The sequence below is a fragment of the Mus caroli genome, unplaced genomic scaffold (genome assembly GCF_978045245.1).
Source record: "Mus caroli unplaced genomic scaffold, Mus_caroli_1 scaffold_12, whole genome shotgun sequence".
Lineage (NCBI taxonomy): Eukaryota > Metazoa > Chordata > Mammalia > Rodentia > Muridae > Mus > Mus caroli.
In genome coordinates, this window is record NW_028227267.1 from 98,523,541 (window position 1) to 98,544,431 (window position 20,891).

At 40.7% G+C, this 20,891-nt stretch overlaps 1 protein-coding gene across 15 annotated transcripts in view; it reads left to right on the top strand.

The window, feature by feature from the left end:
* Positions 1-20,891, top strand: part of Lmo7 (LIM domain 7) — a 211,460-nt gene that overhangs the window by 170,412 nt on the left and 20,157 nt on the right. For 8 of the 15 annotated variants that reach the window (XM_085828814.1, XM_085828821.1, XM_085828817.1 and 5 more), the window contains 9 exons: positions 157-274; positions 2,253-2,395; positions 3,762-4,335; positions 5,825-6,130; positions 14,404-14,518; positions 15,651-15,812; positions 16,802-16,989; positions 17,913-17,973; positions 19,378-19,434. In XM_085828814.1, the coding sequence (XP_085684940.1) occupies positions 157-274; positions 2,253-2,395; positions 3,762-4,335; positions 5,825-6,130; positions 14,404-14,518; positions 15,651-15,812; positions 16,802-16,989; positions 17,913-17,973; positions 19,378-19,434 (1,724 nt within the window). Of the gene's footprint in view, positions 1-156; positions 275-2,252; positions 2,396-3,761; positions 4,336-5,824; positions 6,131-14,403; positions 14,519-15,650; positions 15,813-16,801; positions 16,990-17,912; positions 17,974-19,377; positions 19,435-19,582; positions 19,625-20,891 lie in introns of all 15 variants that reach the window. The other 7 variants (XM_021181949.3, XM_085828820.1, XM_029469225.2 and 4 more) reach the window with 4 other exon arrangements.

Genomic DNA, 20,891 nt, shown 5'->3' on the forward strand with positions numbered 1-20,891 from the left:
TTTATCGGTGTGGTGCTATTTCAGGGACACTATCACTGAAGCATCTGGGTAGGGCAGTAGATATTTAGGTGGAATTTCTAAATATAAGCCCAGTCTTCATGTGAACCCTCAGGCCAGCCGCGAGAACCTTTGTGACTGTGGGTGTTTCTGTGACAGGAGCAAGTCCCTGAGCGATGTCAGCGCAGAGGATGTTCAGCACCTGCGTCAGGTGCGCTACGAGGAGATGCAGAAAATAAAATCCCAGCTGAAAGAACAAGATCAGAAATGGCAGGATGTGAGTATTCTACCAGGAGGGCGGGCTGCATGTCTTGCTTCTCTTCAAAGGAAGGCTGGGTATTTAAGAGACAGTTTTCCTTGCTATTCTAGATTCAGTACTGTAGAAAATGAGACCAAAGTTCTGTCATATGTCTTAAAGACCACTGTAAAAAATATAGAAGTGTGCTTATCTTCTAAGAGACTGTGAGTTCTCAAAGAGTGTGAGGTTTCTTCCTAGCAAGAGTGAGCTGTTTACTGGGGGGAGTGGCTGAGCTGAGGTATGATAGCTAATTGTACCTCTGCTAGAAAAAAGAGCATTGCTCAAGATTGAGATGGAAGAGGAACCGGATGTGTAGCTCTGATCTTAGCATTAGTGGGGAGAGTTCTCAAAGTTACCTTGGAGACCAGGATGAACTATAACTCAGAGTAATATTTTGGTTGAAGTCAGGATCTAGTGTGATTCAACATTAACCATTTCTGTAGAGCTGGCCTATACAATTGTTCATATGGACGTAGACTTAACCTTTATCTTGAATCTTAAAGAATAACTTCCATCAGTTGGATGAAGCAGTTATTGCAAGCTGTAGGAGTGTAAAGGACTGTAATTGGTAATCATCTCTCCAAACCCAGAGAACTTGGAAGACTGCATAGTAAGAGCGTTGAGTAACAACATGAGCGAAACCATCAGAGAAAGTCAGTGCTGATGTACAAGGGCACTACTCTGCTACCATGTAGTGTCCTCTTATTTGAAAGTTGATTGAATGAACAGGAAACAGCACACAGGCCTCGGGGTGATTCCATGTTAGTGTGCCTGCCTCATAGGGGTGCTGCGCCTAATGTCGATCCCTGCAAAACCCAGCAAAGAGCTCAGCATCACTTGACCAACTCACGCAGTGAGTTTAGATAAAGTAATTATCAAGGTGGACTACATATCAGGGGAGACGCAGAGGAATATTTGGGTTACATTTTTTCTTTATGGGAAAAGAGTTTGTATTGGTTTCAGGTTGCAGGACAGCGGGAGAGGCCCTGGGTGACCCCCAAGTTTAGTAGGCAGACTTACTTTCCAAGCCCTGGGTGTGTGGAGTGAGATCTGGTTTGGTCTGAGAACTCGGGTATCCTTCCCTTTGGACTGGAGTTTCTCTCGGAATCCTCACTATGGTGTTTCTCTGGTTTGGAAATGGGGAAATATTTGTTGCATTCAAAATGCGTCAATCCCTGAGTGTCACAAGTAGCTTGCGTACCTAGGGATAATTGGAAACCTGCATTAGGTACATTGTCTTGGCTGCTTTTGAACATGTTTCTGGAGATGTGGGAAGCAAGTGTGTGGGCTTATGCCTACATTATGTTCCCTGTTGTTCCCTCCCAGGGGAACTTGATTCTCTGAACCTAATGGGTATTCCCCATAATCTGCAATTCCACCTTCTGTAGGGAGAACTGGTTTTGTTTTGTTTTTCCTTTAGATCCCCCATTCTCCTTGGCAGACCTACCACACAAGGCACTGATCTTTATGTATAGTCTACCTTATCGAGAGGAACCACATCTTATGCATCTTTGTGTTTCTGGGGCTTGAACTAGATAGAACACTCACTTGAGCTAGACTGTTGCAGAGACTTTTCTGTCCCTCTTATCACAGTACACATGTGAATCAGGGGTTGGGGGTGCTATGAAATTGAATTTGAAATATTTCCCGGCCAATCAGATCTAGTACCTAATTGCAAGCATTTAGCCTTCTTTGAGAACTAGACATTGATGTGATACTTTCTTTCTAGGATAACAAAAGTGAGATCGCTCTTATTAGGTCAGGGTTTTCCGGCAGACACATGAGATAAAGGCTTGGTACAGAAACACTGGCTATAAAAAGCAAAATTAGGGCACCTTGGCCCAAGTGGGAGTGAACGGTTTCAGCATTGTAATGGGATACTCCAGCATGCTCTTGCTGCAAGGAAAGGACGTGTAGAAATTCAGGTATGAGCAGGCTGATGTGATTTCGCGTTCAGGACCTTGCAAAATGGAAAAGTCGCCGGAAGAGTTACACTTCGGATCTGCAGAAGAAAAAGGAAGAGAGGGAAGAGATTGAGAAGCAGGCACTTGAGAAGTCTGACCGCAGCTCCAAGACATTTAGGGAAATGCTGCAGGACAGGTAAAGAACTGGACACCCCCTGTGTTTGGAGACCCCAGTGTTGGGAATACGGGCTTTGTATGTGGTGGGGATGTGTAGTCTCCAGTTCTAAACTGTAATCACACATGTGCTGTAGCAGTCAGGGCTTTGAAGTGTTAAAATAATGCGGCTGAATTAGTGATCCGAGTTAACAACAACAACAAAAAATACTACTTAACATTGCTGAGGGGTATTTGTACACTCTTCTATGGAAAGAGGAGATATTCTCAGTATTTGAAAACAACAAAAAAAAAACCCACTGAATTTCTCAATTTAAAGTGAGTTTAAAGATGGGGTAGTTAAGTAAAATAAACCTTTACCTTCAAATGAATTTTGTGAACTCTAACAATTCCTTGTTGAATTGGTAGTGGTAGAGGCTAAGTTAGATTTTTAAGGAAGTCCATGCAAGTGTGGATGTGTGGGTTTGTTTATTCTCTGAGTTGTAAAAGCAGGATAAAAGTGAAATTTCCACTTCCATGAGTGAGAAGTTAACTGTGTGGCTCTGGGGGAGATTGGTAGATCAGAGAGAAAGCAAATATGCTTTCCAAAGAATGTCACAAAGGCAATATGCCGGCAGGTGAAGTGAAACAAAGCTCCTTTGTGTCCAAAATGCCAATGATGAAGAGCTTCATTCACTTCTTACAGAGGTTAGCCCGGGGGTGGGGGCAGAGGCTCCCTCCCAACTGCCAGATGAAGCTGTTTCATCCATTCTCTGTAAGTATGGATAATAAGCTTGAATCTATTATAATTGCCCATGGGGATTCTGTCAAGCTCCGTGAACTGGCCGGATCTCTATAAAAGCTCAAGTCTTTGGTGCTACTATTATTTTTATCAATACATTATGAATTTTATGAAGCAAAACTTGGCAGAATCAGATTGGTCGTCAGCCACCTAAAGCATTTTGAAAGACATAAATTTGTAGCTGAAAACCTGTGACTAATCAAGTGTTAAACCTTCTTTATTTTATTATTACAACCTTTTTATGATGAAAAATACCCATTTGAAGCCTGGCGTGGTGGCGCACGCCTTTAATCCCAGCACTTGGGAGGCAGAGGCGGCAGATTTCTGAGTTCGAGGCCAGCCTGATCTACAAAGTGAGTTCCAGGACAGCCAGGGCTATTCAGAGAAACCATGTCTCGAAAAAACAAAAACAAAAACAAAAATACCCATTTGAGACTCTCCTTAATAAAAGGTCAGACCAGTTTCTTAGCTGATGCTTAAAAATTCTGCATAATCCCATTAGTGTTGTTGCTGATTTTTGTGTTCACTTTACATTTTAGTCATTATCTTACCCCATCTGGGGTCAAATGCATAACTCTGTCGTAATGGCACATTTCTCTTTGCCCAGGGAATCTCGAGGTTCTACAGTTACGTCTTGGAGGAGGACCTATTCCTCTGATGACATCCTCGATGATGGAGTGCTCCCTCCTACAGTGACTCTGTCAGAAACTCGTTACCAGAGCGAGAGACTAGAAGATGAGGCAAGAGCGCATCCTGCTGAGATGCCCAAAGAAGACTCCACAACATTTGCAAATAGAGAGGACAGTGTAGTAGCTGAGACTCAGCTTGCTTCTCATATTCCCGAAGAGCAACGTCTGGCCCCTTCTCCCTCTGCGGAACCGCGCCAGGCCTCTGTATCTTCTGCGGAACTGCACCAGGCCCCGTTGCTGTCCACAGAACCACGCCAGACCCCATTGCCTTCCGAGGAACCACACCCGGCCTCTCTATCTTCTGCACTACAGCGTCCATCCTCACTCTCTTCTCAGCAGTCATGGAGTACAAGAGCAGAGTCCACTCGGGTTTCAGCTTCTCTCCCTAGAAGTTACCAGAGAACCGATACAGCCAGGTTAACATCTGTGGTCACAGCGAGACCTTTTGGCACATCTTCAAGGGGAATCTCCTCACTGCCCAGATCCTACACGGTAAAAATGCCCGAGGTTTCTTTAATCTGCCCCTAAGCACAATGAGTTGGGGGAGCTTGCACAGAGGCTGAGTTGGGCACAGATACTGGATGAATAAAATATAGATGATGTCCATAAACAACTTTCACGTCAATTTAGATCTAGTAAAAACGAGTGATTAGATTTTAAAGAACAGATACGATACATTTTAAGGCAGAACATTTGGGTTTTTTTTTCTTGTCATATTTTTTGATTCTGAAGTATTAAGTTGGACTTTATGAAGCTACCAGCAGCCATCTTTGACCTATAGTACTGAGGTTTTACCTGGCTCTTGTTAAATGTTCTCAGAGTTATATTTGTAAGGTTTTTACCCTGTCCTTCCTTCCTACCTTACAACTTGATGACTGAGTATACTTTAAAAAAAAAATGTCCACTTGTGTCTCTAATAGGGGTTGGCACGTGTGGGACATGTTAGAGTTATGTAAATGAAGTAGCATGGTCCTGAATATTTAAAGGTCATGGTTCTGTTGGTTCTACCCATCTACACTTCAGATCTTAAAATCCTGACATACACATGAGAAGAATTATGGCTTAAAAAAATTAGTGTTTTTAGCTTGCCTAAATCATCCAGGAAATCCCCGAACAGCCTACTAAAAAATATATAAACCTATTAGATTAAATCTATATGGTAGGTACTATTAGCATAGGACAGTTTGAGTCACTGTTGCTATTGAAAGGCATTACAAATAAAGGGTTGACAACTCCCAAGATGCAAGGCATTTCCATCATTTGATAAGAAATAAAGATAAACACTAGCAATGGGTGTAGAAAAACAAGTCGGCCATCTCAACGCAAAGGAATTCACGGAAGCACAAAGAAACAGGTTTAACCTCGTGTTTAGCATGAGGACAAAGGTAAACAAATTTTTCCCTCATCGGACTTAGAAATATTTTAAATGTTCAAACTATGTGGTGTTGCCAAGGCTGAAATGCAGGCGTCTGTTTTCTTCATAAAAATGACAGGCAGGTACCTCAGATATAAAACCTTTGATCCAGTGAGTTTTTGGAGCATCTGGGCTATAAAATAAAAGCTCCATTTAAAAAGGCGTGCTCCAGTTGGTTGCAGTTCTTTGGGGGAGTGATGGATAGATCGAAAGAATTTAAGTAGCTATCAAATAGAGAAATGATTGATATCCACACTCTGGGATGTCTGACAATTCAAAGAGCTAGTTACTTGGAGTTGTATCTTTTGACTTGCAGTGATGTGAACAAACAAAGGGAGTTTTAGAAATCTATACATAATGACGCTTTTATCAGAGCACGTGTTTCTGTGCACGTGCATATTTCGTAGTGTGAAGGAACACACTCCAGGCCTTTGACAGGAGTTACCTTGCTGTGGCAAACATGTGTCACTTTAGTGGCTTTAAAATATTAATAAGTCTGTTAAAAAAAAAAAAACTGACCCTAAGGCTAGCAGAATATTGAGTTTAAAATGATGTGTCCTAATTTAGATGGATGATGGCTGGAAATACAACGGAGATGTTGAAGTTGTCAAGAGAGAGCAACTCGATTTGGGCAGAGCCACTGGCCCGAAGCCTGACTCCAGCCACTTTATTTCGGGCTCAGCCAGTGAGAAGGAGGTCATAGCCACAGAAGATGTGGCAAGCTTGTCCTCTCCCACACTCCCTTCCTCATCTCTCTCCCACGACCAGGCAGCCTCTTCCAAAGCCACGTTCTCATCAATATCTGCTTTGGATTCAGTGTCTGACTCTGGAGAAGGAAGAGGCTCACCATTGAGGGAAGTTTCCAGGTCCCTGGTAAGTTCTGGAGGGTTCTTAGCCATGTGGCTCAGATACTTCAAGATTTTAATCTGGAAACAGTTGTTTCAGCCTTTGGCTTTACAGTACAGGTTGCTATTTATATTACACAAAAATATAGTATGGTCTATTTTTAACAGAGTGTGGGGGCAGTCAGTCCCTTCCAGCTTTTAGTTTGTAAATCCCAGACAACCTTCATGAGCCGTGTCTCTAGAAACTTGGTAGACCAGTCTCTTGGAGGGTTTGCCTGAAGTTTTTATTATTCCACGTTTCTCCAGTTTCTGCTGCAGACCATTAATGTATGTGTGAGTAAGCAAAGCCCTTCTCTCTGGAAATCAGCCAGCTGCAAAGAGAGATTGTCCCATTGAGTGGATGCTTGTCTCTGGGGACACAGCATTTTGTTATCGAGTAAATTTTTTGTGGCTTCTCCTACTAATTTGTACTTCAGAATGGCAGCATTTGCTTTTACTCCTGTCTCTCAGTGCGATCAATGAGGCTTGGTTAGAGCTTGACACCTGCCATTCTGAACATTTGGACTCCAAATAAAACATACCAGCAGATTACAAACAAATGGAATACTTGTAATGTTTCCTGTTTAAAACCCTAACAGATGGCTTTCAACACAATTATTAGATGATAGATGTTTTTCGGTCTACACGTAAAGCCCACTAAAAGTCTTTGTCAAGCAAGCAAAGCTTCTACCAAAAAAAAAAAAAAAAACCAACAAAAAAACAAACAAAAAACCAAAAAAAACAACAAAAAAAACCCCACAAAACATATACATACACAAAAGAACAAAACTTAACAACTTATGTTAAGCAACTTGCTAGCTGTATAAATCCCTTTACATAGAGGCATTTTTTTTTTTTTGATTGTTGGCCTGGTCCCTAAATCCTTGTTAGTCTTACTGGAACATAGTTATTTTCCAAGTCAAAAGATAAAATGTCACTTGAATATGTGAATAAAGGACATTTATGTGAAACAGTTTTACATAGCATATTTATTTAGATTTATTAGATTTTTAATTGTATAAGAAAATTAAAAAAAAATGTCAGCCTCCTTCCCTGCCTCCAGGTTATGATACTTACTTTGTATCTGGGAAATATGAAGGATACAAGGAAAAAAAAAATCCATGATGAATATGTTGTTCAGAAATAATCAGTGTTAGCACTTGCATAACTTTTTGTTTTGTTTTTGTTTGGTGATAGGTATTTTCTGGTTCCTGTTGTTTAGCTATTTTTCCTGTATATATTTTTAAATATATCTCTAAGACAAATTTTTTCAGCCTATAAAAACCATCAGTTATAAATTACAAATATATTTTAAAGGAAATAGGAATTTATGGTCATCATTACATGTCTCAATGGATGAGAACTGTGCCTCTGATACTACACGGGGACCGAAAGGTATCAATAGGTGAATATAAAACCAGAGGCAAGGTGTCTCTTTTCCTATGGATTTGTACATTGCCTTCCCGCTGTCAAAAATCAAATGTAACAAAACAGCTTGACTAATGTGCTGCTTGCTATGTGCTGGGCCCTCCTTCAAGGTGACAGCTGGCAAACTGCACCCATGGATTAGGGAAAAAAGGCCACGTGTGGTGTGTGTTTGGGTGTGTCCTCTACTCTGGCAACTGCAAGAAGCCGGGATGAACCTGGCTTGTTCCAGGTTTCATTACAGTGGATTTATGCTGTTGTCATTAGATTTGAAGCCGAATTCTGCCATGGAGGATTTGGCTACATTTAATCATTGGAGCTAGTGGAGTTCTTGAGCAGTCTTGTATTTCCCATGGTGACTTGCTTGTCTCTATTTGGACTATCTATTTTTATATGCTACCAGGAGAGCATCTTATGGAGCTGGCTGACTCCAGAAAGGCTGTGTGTGCCCAACACAGCTGATGAGTGCCATGGTCAGGGTCCTTGTATATCAGTCTGTGCAAATTTGTGCCCAAAGCTCTCTCTGTAACTCTAGATGTTCACTGGGAAGAAACTCTGAGTGGCTGAACACCTTGATGCTTTGGTAGCTTTGGAAAAACATGTTCTTCTGCTTTTTCTCTTCATTTCCCTGTGCTTTTGCTCCTAAAGGCCTTATACTCGTGTCTCTAGGATCTCCCATGTAACGACCCTGTTCAGTCTCAGTTGCCACTGTTCAAATCCAGGACCCTTTCCTGTCCATGTAGATGGTTAGAAGTAGCCTCATGCATGTTTGTTCTGACTCAGTAATTTTACTGTTTTAGAGTCTGCTGAAGCATTCTATCCTTTGAATGAAGTTCAGGGAACTTCTGGTGTTCTTCGTAAATGAGTTCAGAGTCCCTTCATCATACCTCCGTATGAACTTGTTGAATGAGCATGTGCTGTGTTGAACGGGCTAAGCAGGCTTCACAGGGTTATATGAGCGAACTCTTCCCTCAGCCCAGTGATGTCAGCACCATCATTTTTTAGTCTCACCTCCAGAAAACTGAAAGCATAGATGGTCATACTATCTTTTCAAGGTCATCCATGGCACTAAGTGTTGGGGTTGGGATCTGAACTCAGAGTTTTATCCTAGATGGCCTACCTCTTACTACCTCAGGGGAAGAGAGGTGCCTAAGACAGCACATCAGACCCGTCGGTCAGTACTCTTCTCTATTTGAAGATGTTTACTCTGCTTATCTCTGTTTAATGCCTTTCAAGTTCTTCAAAGCCGGGTAAAACCACCTCTTTCATGATCCCCGTGTTTTATCTTCCTGATTGGAATTGGACCAAGCACCCTTGAAAGTTAACTTTTTCCTTGTTGCAGATATCCTTGTCCCCCTCCCTCCTAGATAGTCTTTGGACCTTTCAGTCAACATACAGATTTCAGTTAATGCTGACTTGACCTACATCCGTGCTGGCTCAAGCTATATTCAAGGCCTTGGTTACCAGCCTCAAGTGTGATCCTGATCTGGGAGGCAATTTCAGATGCTTTTTGGTTCTTGAGCGTGGGGACTCATGGGTTGAGGGATGCTTTTGGAATGCAAGTTCTGTGGTGTTACACAGAAGTATTTTAAGAATGCAGGTGAGGAGGCAGAGGGTGGGAACCCATCTCAGAACTGTGCTGATAGTGTGGTTTGGGTCCTAAAGCAGGGAAGGTACAGCCATGAAAAGACCTGAACATGGGTGCATTCACCTCTGCCCACAGGAGCTTCCTGTTCCTCCCCATGGCTGAGCTACAGGTTTCCTAGGTCAATTTAGGTTGCTAGGGAGAAGAGGAAGAGATTTGACTCAGAGTCCTTCCTCACTCTTCAACTGCCTTGCCTTGCAGACTTGGCTTTCGAGATGTCCTCTCTAAGCGTGTTTTTCTTAGAAAGTAGGAAACGTTCTACATGATTTTGACTCCGTTTATGAACTGGATATGGCACAGTGGTAGAGCATTTGCCCATTATAAGGTTCTAAGTTCAATTCCCCAGTAATGACAAGGAATCCTTTTAAATATCAGGGGTGTCTAGGTCTAGTTAATCCCACTTAACCATCTCAGCCACTTCTGATTTATTTTTAACATTGCTATGCTTTTTGAATTTTATAACCAATAGTGATTGAAGTGTCTTCTGGCCTGTAGTACTAAAAGTATCTCATTCTAGCCTCAACCTCTCAATTCTCATTCCCCAGCCTTCCCCGTATTGTGGTTCTAATCATCACTCTCATACCTGACAATGAAATGACTCTTCAAATGATTCTGTGGAGAGGTGGCATATACATAATGAAACTCACCTGAACTGAACTTATTTCAGAAATGCAGAATTTGAATTCAACCAAGCTGGCACTACTGAGCTATTGGCATTGTGAAATTTGGATGTAGAATAATCAGTATGTTCTATAAGTAGATTTCTGACAGCTGTGGGGAAGGGGGGGGGCTGGAGATACAAGAGAAAACCAGGAGGTGATAAGAGGAGAGAGGGGAAATATGCCTCTGAACTCTCGTGGGGACATACAGAAGGGTGAAGAAGCTGGGTTCATTCAAGGTTGGTCTATAAGCTTGAGAGCACATTATTACAAGTGTGAGCAAGGCAGCAGAAGGGATAGAAAGCAGAGAGGGACATTTCTGACTCTCACAGTAGTTGGGTAGTGACACATGTAACCAAGGTATGAAAATTCACAGGAAGTAGAACACGTCTTGGCGGAAGATGCTTTAATTAATTTTGAGAACATTGGACCTAGTCATTTAAGATGTGTTGGTGAGTGCAAGTTACTTAGGCAAGTCCATGGTCAGAAAGGTTGTGACTGAGGGACTCCAAGATGAGAGAGGAAGAGAAGGGCACACTGATAAGACTAAGATGTGGGTAGAGAGACTGTGGGGGTTGGGCAAGGTGCAGAGGGACATCAGGTGACTTAGAAGAGTGTTCCCCACTGGTAGGGACCTGGTAGGCTTCATGCACTTTAGTTGGGTTTTGTAGCTAGAAGCTTGGAAGGCTTGAATCAGCTGGTCGGAGTGAGCCGGCCACCTGCTGCTCTAGAGTAGTAAGTATACAGAGGATGCACAAAGGTGTAGGTCTATCTTTGGTGAAGGGAGATGGCTCCAGTGTTAGAGCAGGGCTGCAACTTGAAGGCCACTTCCCTCCTTTTCTCATTCCAAGGAGAATTTGGCATGCACTAAGGAACTTTGTGGACAGAAATTTAAAGATTTTTTTTTTCCTTTGCTATTCTGGACTGTGTCACCCAAATCTATTTTTAGTGGTTTTTTTTTTTATTATTATTAAATGCGTAGGGTTTCCTAAGCCAACACGTTTGTCTAGTTGGAAACATCGAAAAGGAATAGTTTTCTTGGTGCATAAGATAGACTCTGTTTCTCGCTCCCAGTGGTAGTGACATGGAAATTATAATTCATCAACTCCAGGAGAGAGAATTCATACTCTGGTGACATCAGGTCTATCCTTAGACAATTAAAAGTCTCCTCCTGGCTCATCAGTCTGACAGTAAGTGGTGCAATCTCACTTTTAGTGGAGATTTCTGTTCAATTGTAGCCAATCTGAGGGAGACTGCTTTTCATGTAAATGCTGAGCCGTTGATGGATAACTATGATTTTCTCTTTTCTGGCATGGACAACTGAAACTCCTTGGGTAATTCATTTCTTAGCCATCACAATAATCTAGGTTTCCCTTGATAATTTATACTTTTGTCCCAACTAGTGCAAAGAGGTAACTCCTCCATTGTCTTCTGTAGCTCAGAGCCTTTGTCCTACATTCTCATGGCTTAAATTTTTGTAGAGAAAGTTAAGAAGTTAGAGGTCCTGCCTGAAGTCATTGTTAACTAGTTCAAGCATGACCAAATTGTAGCTATGTTTACATGTAAAAAGTCTTAGGCATAATCTAGTAGTATAGGAACCCAGCGCTTCACAGGAATGTCCTAAAGAATTCTATAATGAAGAAATGATACAACTGGGAGCCTGTGACCTACAACCCTAATCCTCAAATAGCTATCACCTACTTACATATTGTGTTTGAGTGTGTGTGTGTATACACATACATATGTATGTGTTTGTGAAAGATGCTGTACACATAAGATTGTCATTTGAAAGGAAAGCTTCAAGCATGAAAAACCATTGTCAGATGGAGCTGGCTCTGACATTACATTCAATGTCATACATGAGGTAACTTGGATATTAACAGATTTCCCAGTAATTGTCCCTACCTTGTTCTGTCTTTGCTTGTGTATTGTCCTGAGTTATGGAAAGGGCAGTCTGGCTGCTTGTAGCCATCGCAAAACCATCCTCCCTGTTAGGTTCATAGAGGTGGGTATCTGTTCTTTTATTTAACATGTTCAGAGATTTCTTTATTTTCAAGTTCAGAACAGCCTTTTGGAGAGAATTCTTCTGATTTACTGTACCTGTATAGCTCTCTCTCTCTCTTCCACCTCTATGGTTGAAGCTCATTCTCCTTTGTGCTTTATTTGGAAGAAAAGGACAATGTTCAATAGCAGTCTCCCACAGAGCATTTTTTTTAACATCTCCATGTTGAGACTATTAAAACACCATCTCATCTTTTATTCTTCAACTAATAAAACTCCAGTAAATGGTTTGACTGTGTGGCCCATCATTTGTCTCTCTGTCTTTGTATAACAATAGACTCTGTACTGCCCTTGGCTTTAAGTCAGATCTTTGTGTGTGTGGTGAGAATGACCACTTATGTCTACTGGGTCCCCTCTAATTTAGGTGTGCGGTAGTTCTTGCTAAGCAGTGGAACCAACCAGTGCTTTTCTCTGTTCTATTCTCAGACAAGCTTTGCTGCCTTCAGATTGGCATGCAGCAGGCTCATTAGGAACACCTGTCATGGCAACATCTGGATGCCTCTATTTAAACTCTTTCCAAAGGCCTCCAGGTGGAAACTTCTACTAGCTACATTTTCATCTTGCTTTAGGAAGCTCTCATATCCACTTTTGAAGAGTTACAGTTACAATTATTCTTAAGAACAAGGATCAAGCCTCACTCATCTTTCTTTTCCCAAGTGCTAAGTGCCATGTCTCCCAGAGTCTACACACAGTAAGTGTATGTTGCACAGTGAATAACTGGACTGTATTACTGTGCTTCCATGCATTCATAAAGCTTGGCGCCTGCTTATATCTTTGCCTTCCTTCCATTTTTGTAATCCTTACACATCATACAGTTTTTCTCAAAGTACTGTCACTTGAATCTTAAATTTACTTTATGGTTGAAAAAACATAGGCAGAAAGCTTATTACTGCTTTGGTTAGCCCTAGGCCCTAGCTTGAGGGTAACTGCCAAATTAAAATGAAGAATTGGCAATCTGTGATCAGGAAAGTAGGTTTGGGAAGATTTTTTTTCAAATAGGTGCATCTAAGTTCTTTATGATTAGATAATGAACTGAAAGACTAATCGGATAAACTCATTATTATTTATACCCGTTTTTACCCAAATAAAGTGTATGTTAAGTAAGATGTTTCAAATTTTTAATGATGTTTGTTTGTTTCTTTATGTGTGTTGTGTGTGTGTTGTGTGTGTGTGTGTGTGTTGTGTGTGTGTGTGTGTGTGTGTGTGTGTGTGTGACTCACTCTCTCAGAGGACAGCCTGAAGGAGTAGGTCTCTCCCTCTACCTTCTGAGGCCTGGCGACTGAACTCAGGTTGCTGGGCTTAGTTGTGCTTTTACTTGCTGAGCTGTCTGCTGGTCAGGGAAAGATGATTTAGCAATGATAGGTTAACTGAAACTTGGTTTAGAAAAGGATTTATGAAAATCCTGGAGGCTGAAGAGATGGCACTGCAGTTAAGAGCACTGCCTCCTCTTCCAGAGGACCCAGGCTCAGTTCCTAGAACCTGTATAGTGGCTCACAACTGTCTGTAACTGCTGTTCCAGAGGATCTAATAGCCTCTATGGACACTGCTCACATGATGTACACACATGTACATAAAGACAAAACACACCTGAAATAAAAAATATCTTAAGAGAGTAAGGTGGGAGAGGACACACACACACACACACACACAGAGAAAGAGAGAGAGAGAGAGAGAATATGAATATGAATATGAATATATCCTGGGCAGTTTAGGATTTGTTTTTGGGTAGTATAGTAAGAGCATGAAAGTAATATTCTGCTTTCCCAAGATGCTATTGTTCTTGGGCTCTGGTGGGTACTGATGATGCTTTAAAGGAGCCAGGATCTGTTACTCTGGGTGTCTTACTGTGTCGTTCCTCTCAGATGAGAGAACAGAGTTCTGTGTTTTATACCACGGGCCAGCAATGTCTTTGCCTCTGTATCCCCTGAACCAGTTGAGCCAACTAGTATGCCCAGTGCGACTGGCCTGGTCAATTCCAGATGGCTTACTCCTGCTGAGGACTAATTATATATCTATGGGGCATTTGCCTGCTTCAGCTACCAATGCTTCATGCTGGAGGTAGATTATTTTTCAATATGCTGTCTGTCATTTTAAAAACAGATAATGTAACTTACTCTATTTTGTTTTAGGTGATGAATAAATGGTTTGTAACTTAGACTTGCTTGTATGGTGAACCACAGCCTACCTAGACTTTATTAATGGCCAGCCTATTTGTAGGATTGTAGTAAGAGGAAGGAAAATGTTGGTTGATGATAAATTTGCCCTTACCTTATTTTAGCAGAAAAAAAACTACTTGATGATAAACATATAACTGAACATTTTATCAAAGCCAAGGAAGGAAGTGGGAAGCTACTGTTTTATGGTGGAGGAGTGAGGGTGTACCTTGGTGTAGCCTCCCATCTTAATGGATAGGTTTTCCTCTGTGTGGGTGCCAGGGACACCTGATAGCAGCGTTTCATGTTTTACTTTCAGGATCAGTTCAGCGATATGAGAATCAGCATAAACCAGACGCCCGGGAACAAACCTGTCTTTGGGTTTACCACAAAATGGGATATTTCTGGGATCTTCGTAGCATCAGTCGAACAAGGTAACTATAATCCTAACAATAGACCTAACTCTATTGTGCTACCTTCTCTTCTGTGTGTGTGGGAAATGAGAAGCGACTTGATTTGGAACGTAGTGGGTACATGTGGGAAAGATGCATTTCAGTGGAGGCAAAGGACGGTTTCTTCCCTGAGACAAATAGTTGGAATTATTACATATTGTTTATTTTCCCTTCCTAATTCATTTGTTTTGAAGAAGCTCTATTTTGTAACCTTACAGTTTTTTTTTTTTTTAAAGACTCAATTTCTAGAAGTGTGAACATGTAGTACTTACCTGAAAGTTTGGTTTACGTTTTCTGTAAACAATTGTGTTTTGTGGTAGGTGCATAAGGCAACCAACATGGGGGTTGTTGACATTGTTGTTTACAGTGGCTCGACCCCAATGTGTCACACATGCTAGGCCCTCTGTCTGCGGTCACCTCCCGTGGAGAATGCTATTTTCTAAGCATTGCTCACATTTTATCTGTCACGTTTTGTATGCTCACGGGGCTTTGGAATTCTGCCGACTGATTACGTCTTCCACAGCCAGGGTTATGCCAAGGCAAACCCAGAGACTGCTCAATATGCCCTCAAGGTTGAAAACCACAGTGCTAGCTGTCTATGAGAGGAGGTCCATCTTTAATTATTCCTGTTATCCAGAACTGTGTGTTGACTTGGCTCGTTTAAAATTGAAGATTGTTGTAATCGTTGTGCTTTCATGATAGTTTTATGTGGTATTCTTTTTTTTTCCTTCTTTTCCCCACCCCCAGAGTTCTAGTTGATGCCCAATTAATGTATATATTTCACATTTTTTAGTTTAAAAATAATTACATTTCTTTTCTTTGTCCCTCAGATAATTAAATTATTTTTTTAATTGTCTGAATTTAAAATTTCTCCTTTCCATGTAAACAAAGATAGAGACTATGAAATAAATAATGCCCCTGGTACTTCATGTGGTGTAGGGATTCAGATATTAGATATATCTGAGATATGATACATATGAAAATATCAGTGTTACTCCTCTACTGGAAATGAATCGAACTTGCTGAGATGAAAAAGTCATTCTCTTTAAAGAAACAGCAGAGAGCATACTGTACAGGTTTCTCTTCATCCAACTCTTCCCTTTATGTTGTTTAGGTAGCCCAGCAGAATTTTCTCAGCTGCAGGTAGATGATGAAATTCTTGCTATCAATAACACCAAGTTTTCATATAAGGATACAAAAAAGTGGGAGGAAGTTATGGCCAACGCCCAAGAAACTGGAAACTTAGTGATGGACGTCCGGCGTTACGGAAAGTCTGGTGAGTCCGCTTCCCACTGTGTCTGGCTTTTTAAATAGGGAAACCCAACTTGGGCAGATGGTTCTAACAGTTGGCTTCATTAATCCTCTCCCCATCCCCATTTTACATAGCTTTGTGCTTACAGTTGTTTTGTCATCGTTGTTGGGACAAATCACAAACAGTGCCTCTGAGTATTCTTTCTGAAAATGCTTCACTAGCAAATCTACTGAATTCGACACCATCTTGCTTTTTTTTCCTGTAACTGATCTAGCTGAATGCACATGTCAATCAAAAGCAAATGTATCTATACCTGGGAGTCGCAACTATTCTTTCTACTTTAGCATCTGTGTGTATTCGTTACTTGATCTTCATGATCACAAAGCTAAGCATTAAAAATGGCAGTGTGAGGTGGGCAGTGGTGGCTCACACCTTTAATCCTAGGACTGGAAAGGCAGAGGCAGGTGGATATCTGAGCCTGAGGGCAGCTGGTCTACAGAGTGAGTTCCAGGACAGCCTGTCTCAGAAAAAAAAAACAAGAACAGCCAAAAAGAATGGCTGTCCAATTTCCTGTTCTCTGCACTATTCAACTATACTGCTGCCCTCAAGGTCCCAGTGGGACATGTTCGTACCTATTCTCATAGCAGTTTAATCTGCTTTTTACACCATAGTGTTTCTGCGTCATAGGTGATGGTCAGGTGGGAGGGAGCATTGAGTCTCTTCAGTCTTTGCTATTGGCATATAACATGTAGTCCCAATTTAAGAAAAGAATCAGCACATTTGCTAGTTTTCTTGTTACTAACTACCGTGATTTTTTTAACTTTTATGTCTTGGGAAGGTGGTCTGCTGGTTAAAGCCCTAAAGTCTCTGTCATTTACATGTGACTTGATTCACCTGTCTTGAGTGTCTGTACATCTATCTGTGTACATTTTATATCTGTGCATTCAGTAACTGTATTCTTTCCACTTTACCGTCTATGTGTATTCATTACTTGATCTTCATGTGCCAATCAGACTGGGGCAAAGACCAACCTTCCCTGCCATTTATACGGCATAAAACCCTCAATCTTACCAGTGTGGCTACCAAAATTATAGGTTCACCTGAAACAAAGTGGATCGATACAACTTCAGGAATTTACAACACAGACAAGTCTTCAAGTTTATCAGTAACAACTGATTTCTCTGAAAGCCTTCAGAGTCCTGTAAGTAGAACAGAGTACCCCTAGAGGCCATATATGGGGGAAGCAATGGTTTGTGAAATCATTTTGATACAAGATAAGATAAAGTTAGGGTGTACTGAATACATAGACTAAGTGTAGCTTTGAAAATACGTATTTATTAGCAGCCTATCATTATTGAGTTATGATATTGACATCCCATAATGATGTTCTGCTGGTGGTGCTCACCAGTGTCGTCATCACAAGCCTCTCTCAGATCTGTGTGAGTGAGAAAGAGCTAATGTGGAAGATTACATGGTATAAATGATCTGTGTGCTGCTCTCGAGGCTACTGGTAAAGTGTGCACCATGGAGCCTCACAAAGCGTCTAATTCTTACATGGTGAATCTGATAGGTTGGATTGCTTGTGTGACCAAGACATCATCAGTTTTGTGAATTGATTCAAAAACTATAATGCATGAAATTTCAAAACGTTAAAAGCAGTATTTTTTCATGCAGTTTTTTTTTAAAATGCATCTATTTCTAATCATAATTATTCATTTTCAGTTGATAATTTAAACTTTGACCTGAATAAACTTATCTAATGTAAGAAAGTATTAATACAGTTTTGAAGGATTGAAATGTTAAAGAATCTTAAATGGCTGTTTGACTACTCATAAATATAAACCAAATGAAGGACTGATTATTTTATCTATCATGCCTCTAAGAACATTAATGACTGATTAAACTTATGGTCATCTTTGCCTGCAGCTAGTCATTAATCCTTTTACAAGTATTGGAGAGTAATGAAAAACATTAAGATTTTACTACACATAAGCTATGAGGAATTAATTGATACCCTGAAAAACCCATCTTGTTTAAAAGATATTTCCCCCTAATGAGAGATACATTATTTAATTCCGAAGTCCAATCGGACAGAATGTTAACTAGCTTTTCCCCCCTTTCCAGTATACTGAATCCAAAGAAGTCAACGGAATCCACGAGGAAAGTAACGCCTTTGATTCAAGAGGTAAAGCTCACTCTTAAATTGCTTCTGTTGGTTCCACATGGTAAATCATAAGCTCAAGATCTGCCATAAAAGTTAATATGTGCAAGTGAAGGAAAACTGGAGGCACAGCAACTTTAAACCAAGATTAGCATGTAGATGCAACTGTGGCCAGGGGAGAGGGAGTCAGTGCCAGCCTGGAATGTTTCAGGATCTCTAAACAAGTTCAGCAGCCTGCTCAGGGCTCTGGGTACCCAAGCCAAGTGAGGACAGGTTTTCCCAGGGCCAGCAGCTTCCTGGCTATGGAGTGTTGGCAGAAGGATCTTCATTTAAACACAAAATGGTGAGGCTGCCCTTCTTCCCTCACTGTTTTAAAATGGACCAATGTGCAGGGGGCAGATCCTGGCAGAGAATCACCAATGGCAGCAACAGTTGAGGGAAGGCACACTTGTCTGAAAAAAGATGGCAGCGTGTCCAGGCTGATGCGAGAGTTCTCACTCTCTGCTTTGACCGTTCAGAAATAATTTAGCTACTGAATTTTGTGCGCTATTCTGTAGACATACCAGAAAGAGTTTTCAGGTCCATATAAGCAGGAAAGAGGCCAGAAAAAGCTACAGGTCTTACACCATGAGCCAGAGCCTCTTGTTGTAGGACTGTTCATTTTGGTGACTTTAGACATACCTGGGCAGATACATTGAACAAAGCTGATCAAAGTTTGTGAATCTCCCTTTGCTCGGTGATTAGTATCCCTGCCCTTCATTTCTAATAATTAGAAGCTGGGACTGTTTTTTTTTTTCTTTATCCACATAGTTTTAAAATGAGAACTGCTTATATTCCTTCATGATACTAAAATCTAAGGGATCCCAGTTCTGTTCTGCCAGTGGCCCGAATAGTAGAGCTAATTGATATGATATCTACATTGTGACCTTGGGGCCCTGTGCTACTCGAGGGTTGTTTAGTTAAAAAGTCAACAGCAATTGTTTTCACTGGATTGTTCTTTATGGTGCACTGCTTTTGTTGACGTCTCCTCTAGACGCTTTTCAATTGCCCCTTATCATGTTGTGAAAGTGCCTTGGGAGAATTAACTTTAGGTTTGATTAACCTAACCAAAACCTGCTAGTTTCCATTTCTTGGGGGACATTGTGCTTTCAGAAGACTTGCTGTGACAGTACGATGCTACCGACTAAAAATAATTAATACAAGCATTGGTTCCTTTTACTAATTGGAATGTAGTGTAGACTACTCAAATGTGTGTGTCTGCCTTGAAATAATCTCTTCTCTTCAATGGCTACCAATTTTGTTATTTAAAAAATAATATTGCTAAGGATTGGAAGGGTATAGCAAGTGTCATTTAATTTACCGGTGGTAAGAAATTAAAAAAAAAAAAAAAAGAATGACATGGTATTTATTTTCTTATTTTCCAACTAGCATCAGAATCCATTTCTTTGAAAAATTTAAAAAGGCGATCACAATTTTTTGAACAAGGTAAACCGACAAGCTAAACTACTCCTGGGCTCTCGTGATCTCATCTCTCACTCCAGCCTTCTGTAGTCTGTGCTTCCAGGCACCAATCTCTTCCCATCTTGCTGTTCTTGTGACCAAGCAACGTAACCCATTTCCCTTCTTTCCCCAGGATCGCCAGGCTTTTCTTACAGCTCATGGGTCTACCTCTGTGGTAACGGGCTTTGCGTGTCCTTTGTCTAGCTTTCCAGCTGTTTCTCCCCATCTCTCTCTCTTAACCTTGTGAAGAAAACAAAGCAAAACCACCCACGCACTGAGATGCTGCTACACACACGTGTTTCTCCACTGGGTAACAGGAAGACTTGAGGAATTCCATTTTCAGCTTCCTGCTTCCGTCACTTGCACTGCGTTTCCATTAGATTACACCAACATATGTTTGGTAGACTTCCCAAAACAGCAAAAACAAACCAAACCAACCTGGCTTTGGTCATGGGAGATACCATTACTGAAGACCAGAGTTACTTGTTGTCATTGGAAGGATGGAGTTGGAAGGCATATAGTGATGACTCTGTTGATGTCAAAGGAAATTTAAAATAAAGGAGATTTGGTGGCACCTAACACGGGAGCACTGAGAAGTCATCTATGTTGGTGTAGCTGCACGAACCGCCTCGTGAGGTGTGATGCATGCGGCCTCTCTTCATCCTCACATCTGTCTAACCCTCTGTCTCCTGAATGTGGTTTCAACTCTGTTTTGCTATGAGGAACTTAAAAGTAATATCTAACATTTTGTTGCAACATCACAGGAGATTTACTGTTGCTATCTGAAATGTTACTATTTCTTTAAAGATTCATGAAACATTTCAAAAATTGCTTTATGATACCTACTGGGTTTGTGTCTGTTGTGTTTATTACCTAATATTCTTCTTAAAGTAGATTAAGTTTCTTCTCAGACCATAAATAGAGTTTATCAGCTGTCCTTGGTGCTTTTGATTCATATATATATATATGTATATATATATATATATATATATATATATATATATATATATATTTTTTTTTTTTTTTTTACTAAACCTTTTGTTTTCTGTGGTTATTCAGTTGAAGTGATATCACACACCTAGTTCAAGCTGGCTAAAACAAAATAATGCCTTGTCTTTATTCCAGTTTTCTCTAATTTTTCTTCAGTGAGCTATTTTAGGGACAAGCATTTTCCTAATTCTTAAAAAAAGTAGTTATATAAGTGAATAATTTATGTGACAGCGGAGATTCCAGAAAAATTTCTAAATACTGTGTAATAGTATAATTTCTGAAATTTCACTTTTTTAGAATTGTACAATGTGTTGACACATATTTATACAAGCTCCCTGATGAAAGAAGGAATAAGCTAACCGAGTGTAGTCATACACAGCTCGAATGCCAAGGCTAGGCAGGAAAATTAAAAGTTCAAAGCCAGCCTGGATTAAAGGGGCAGGGGCATCCAC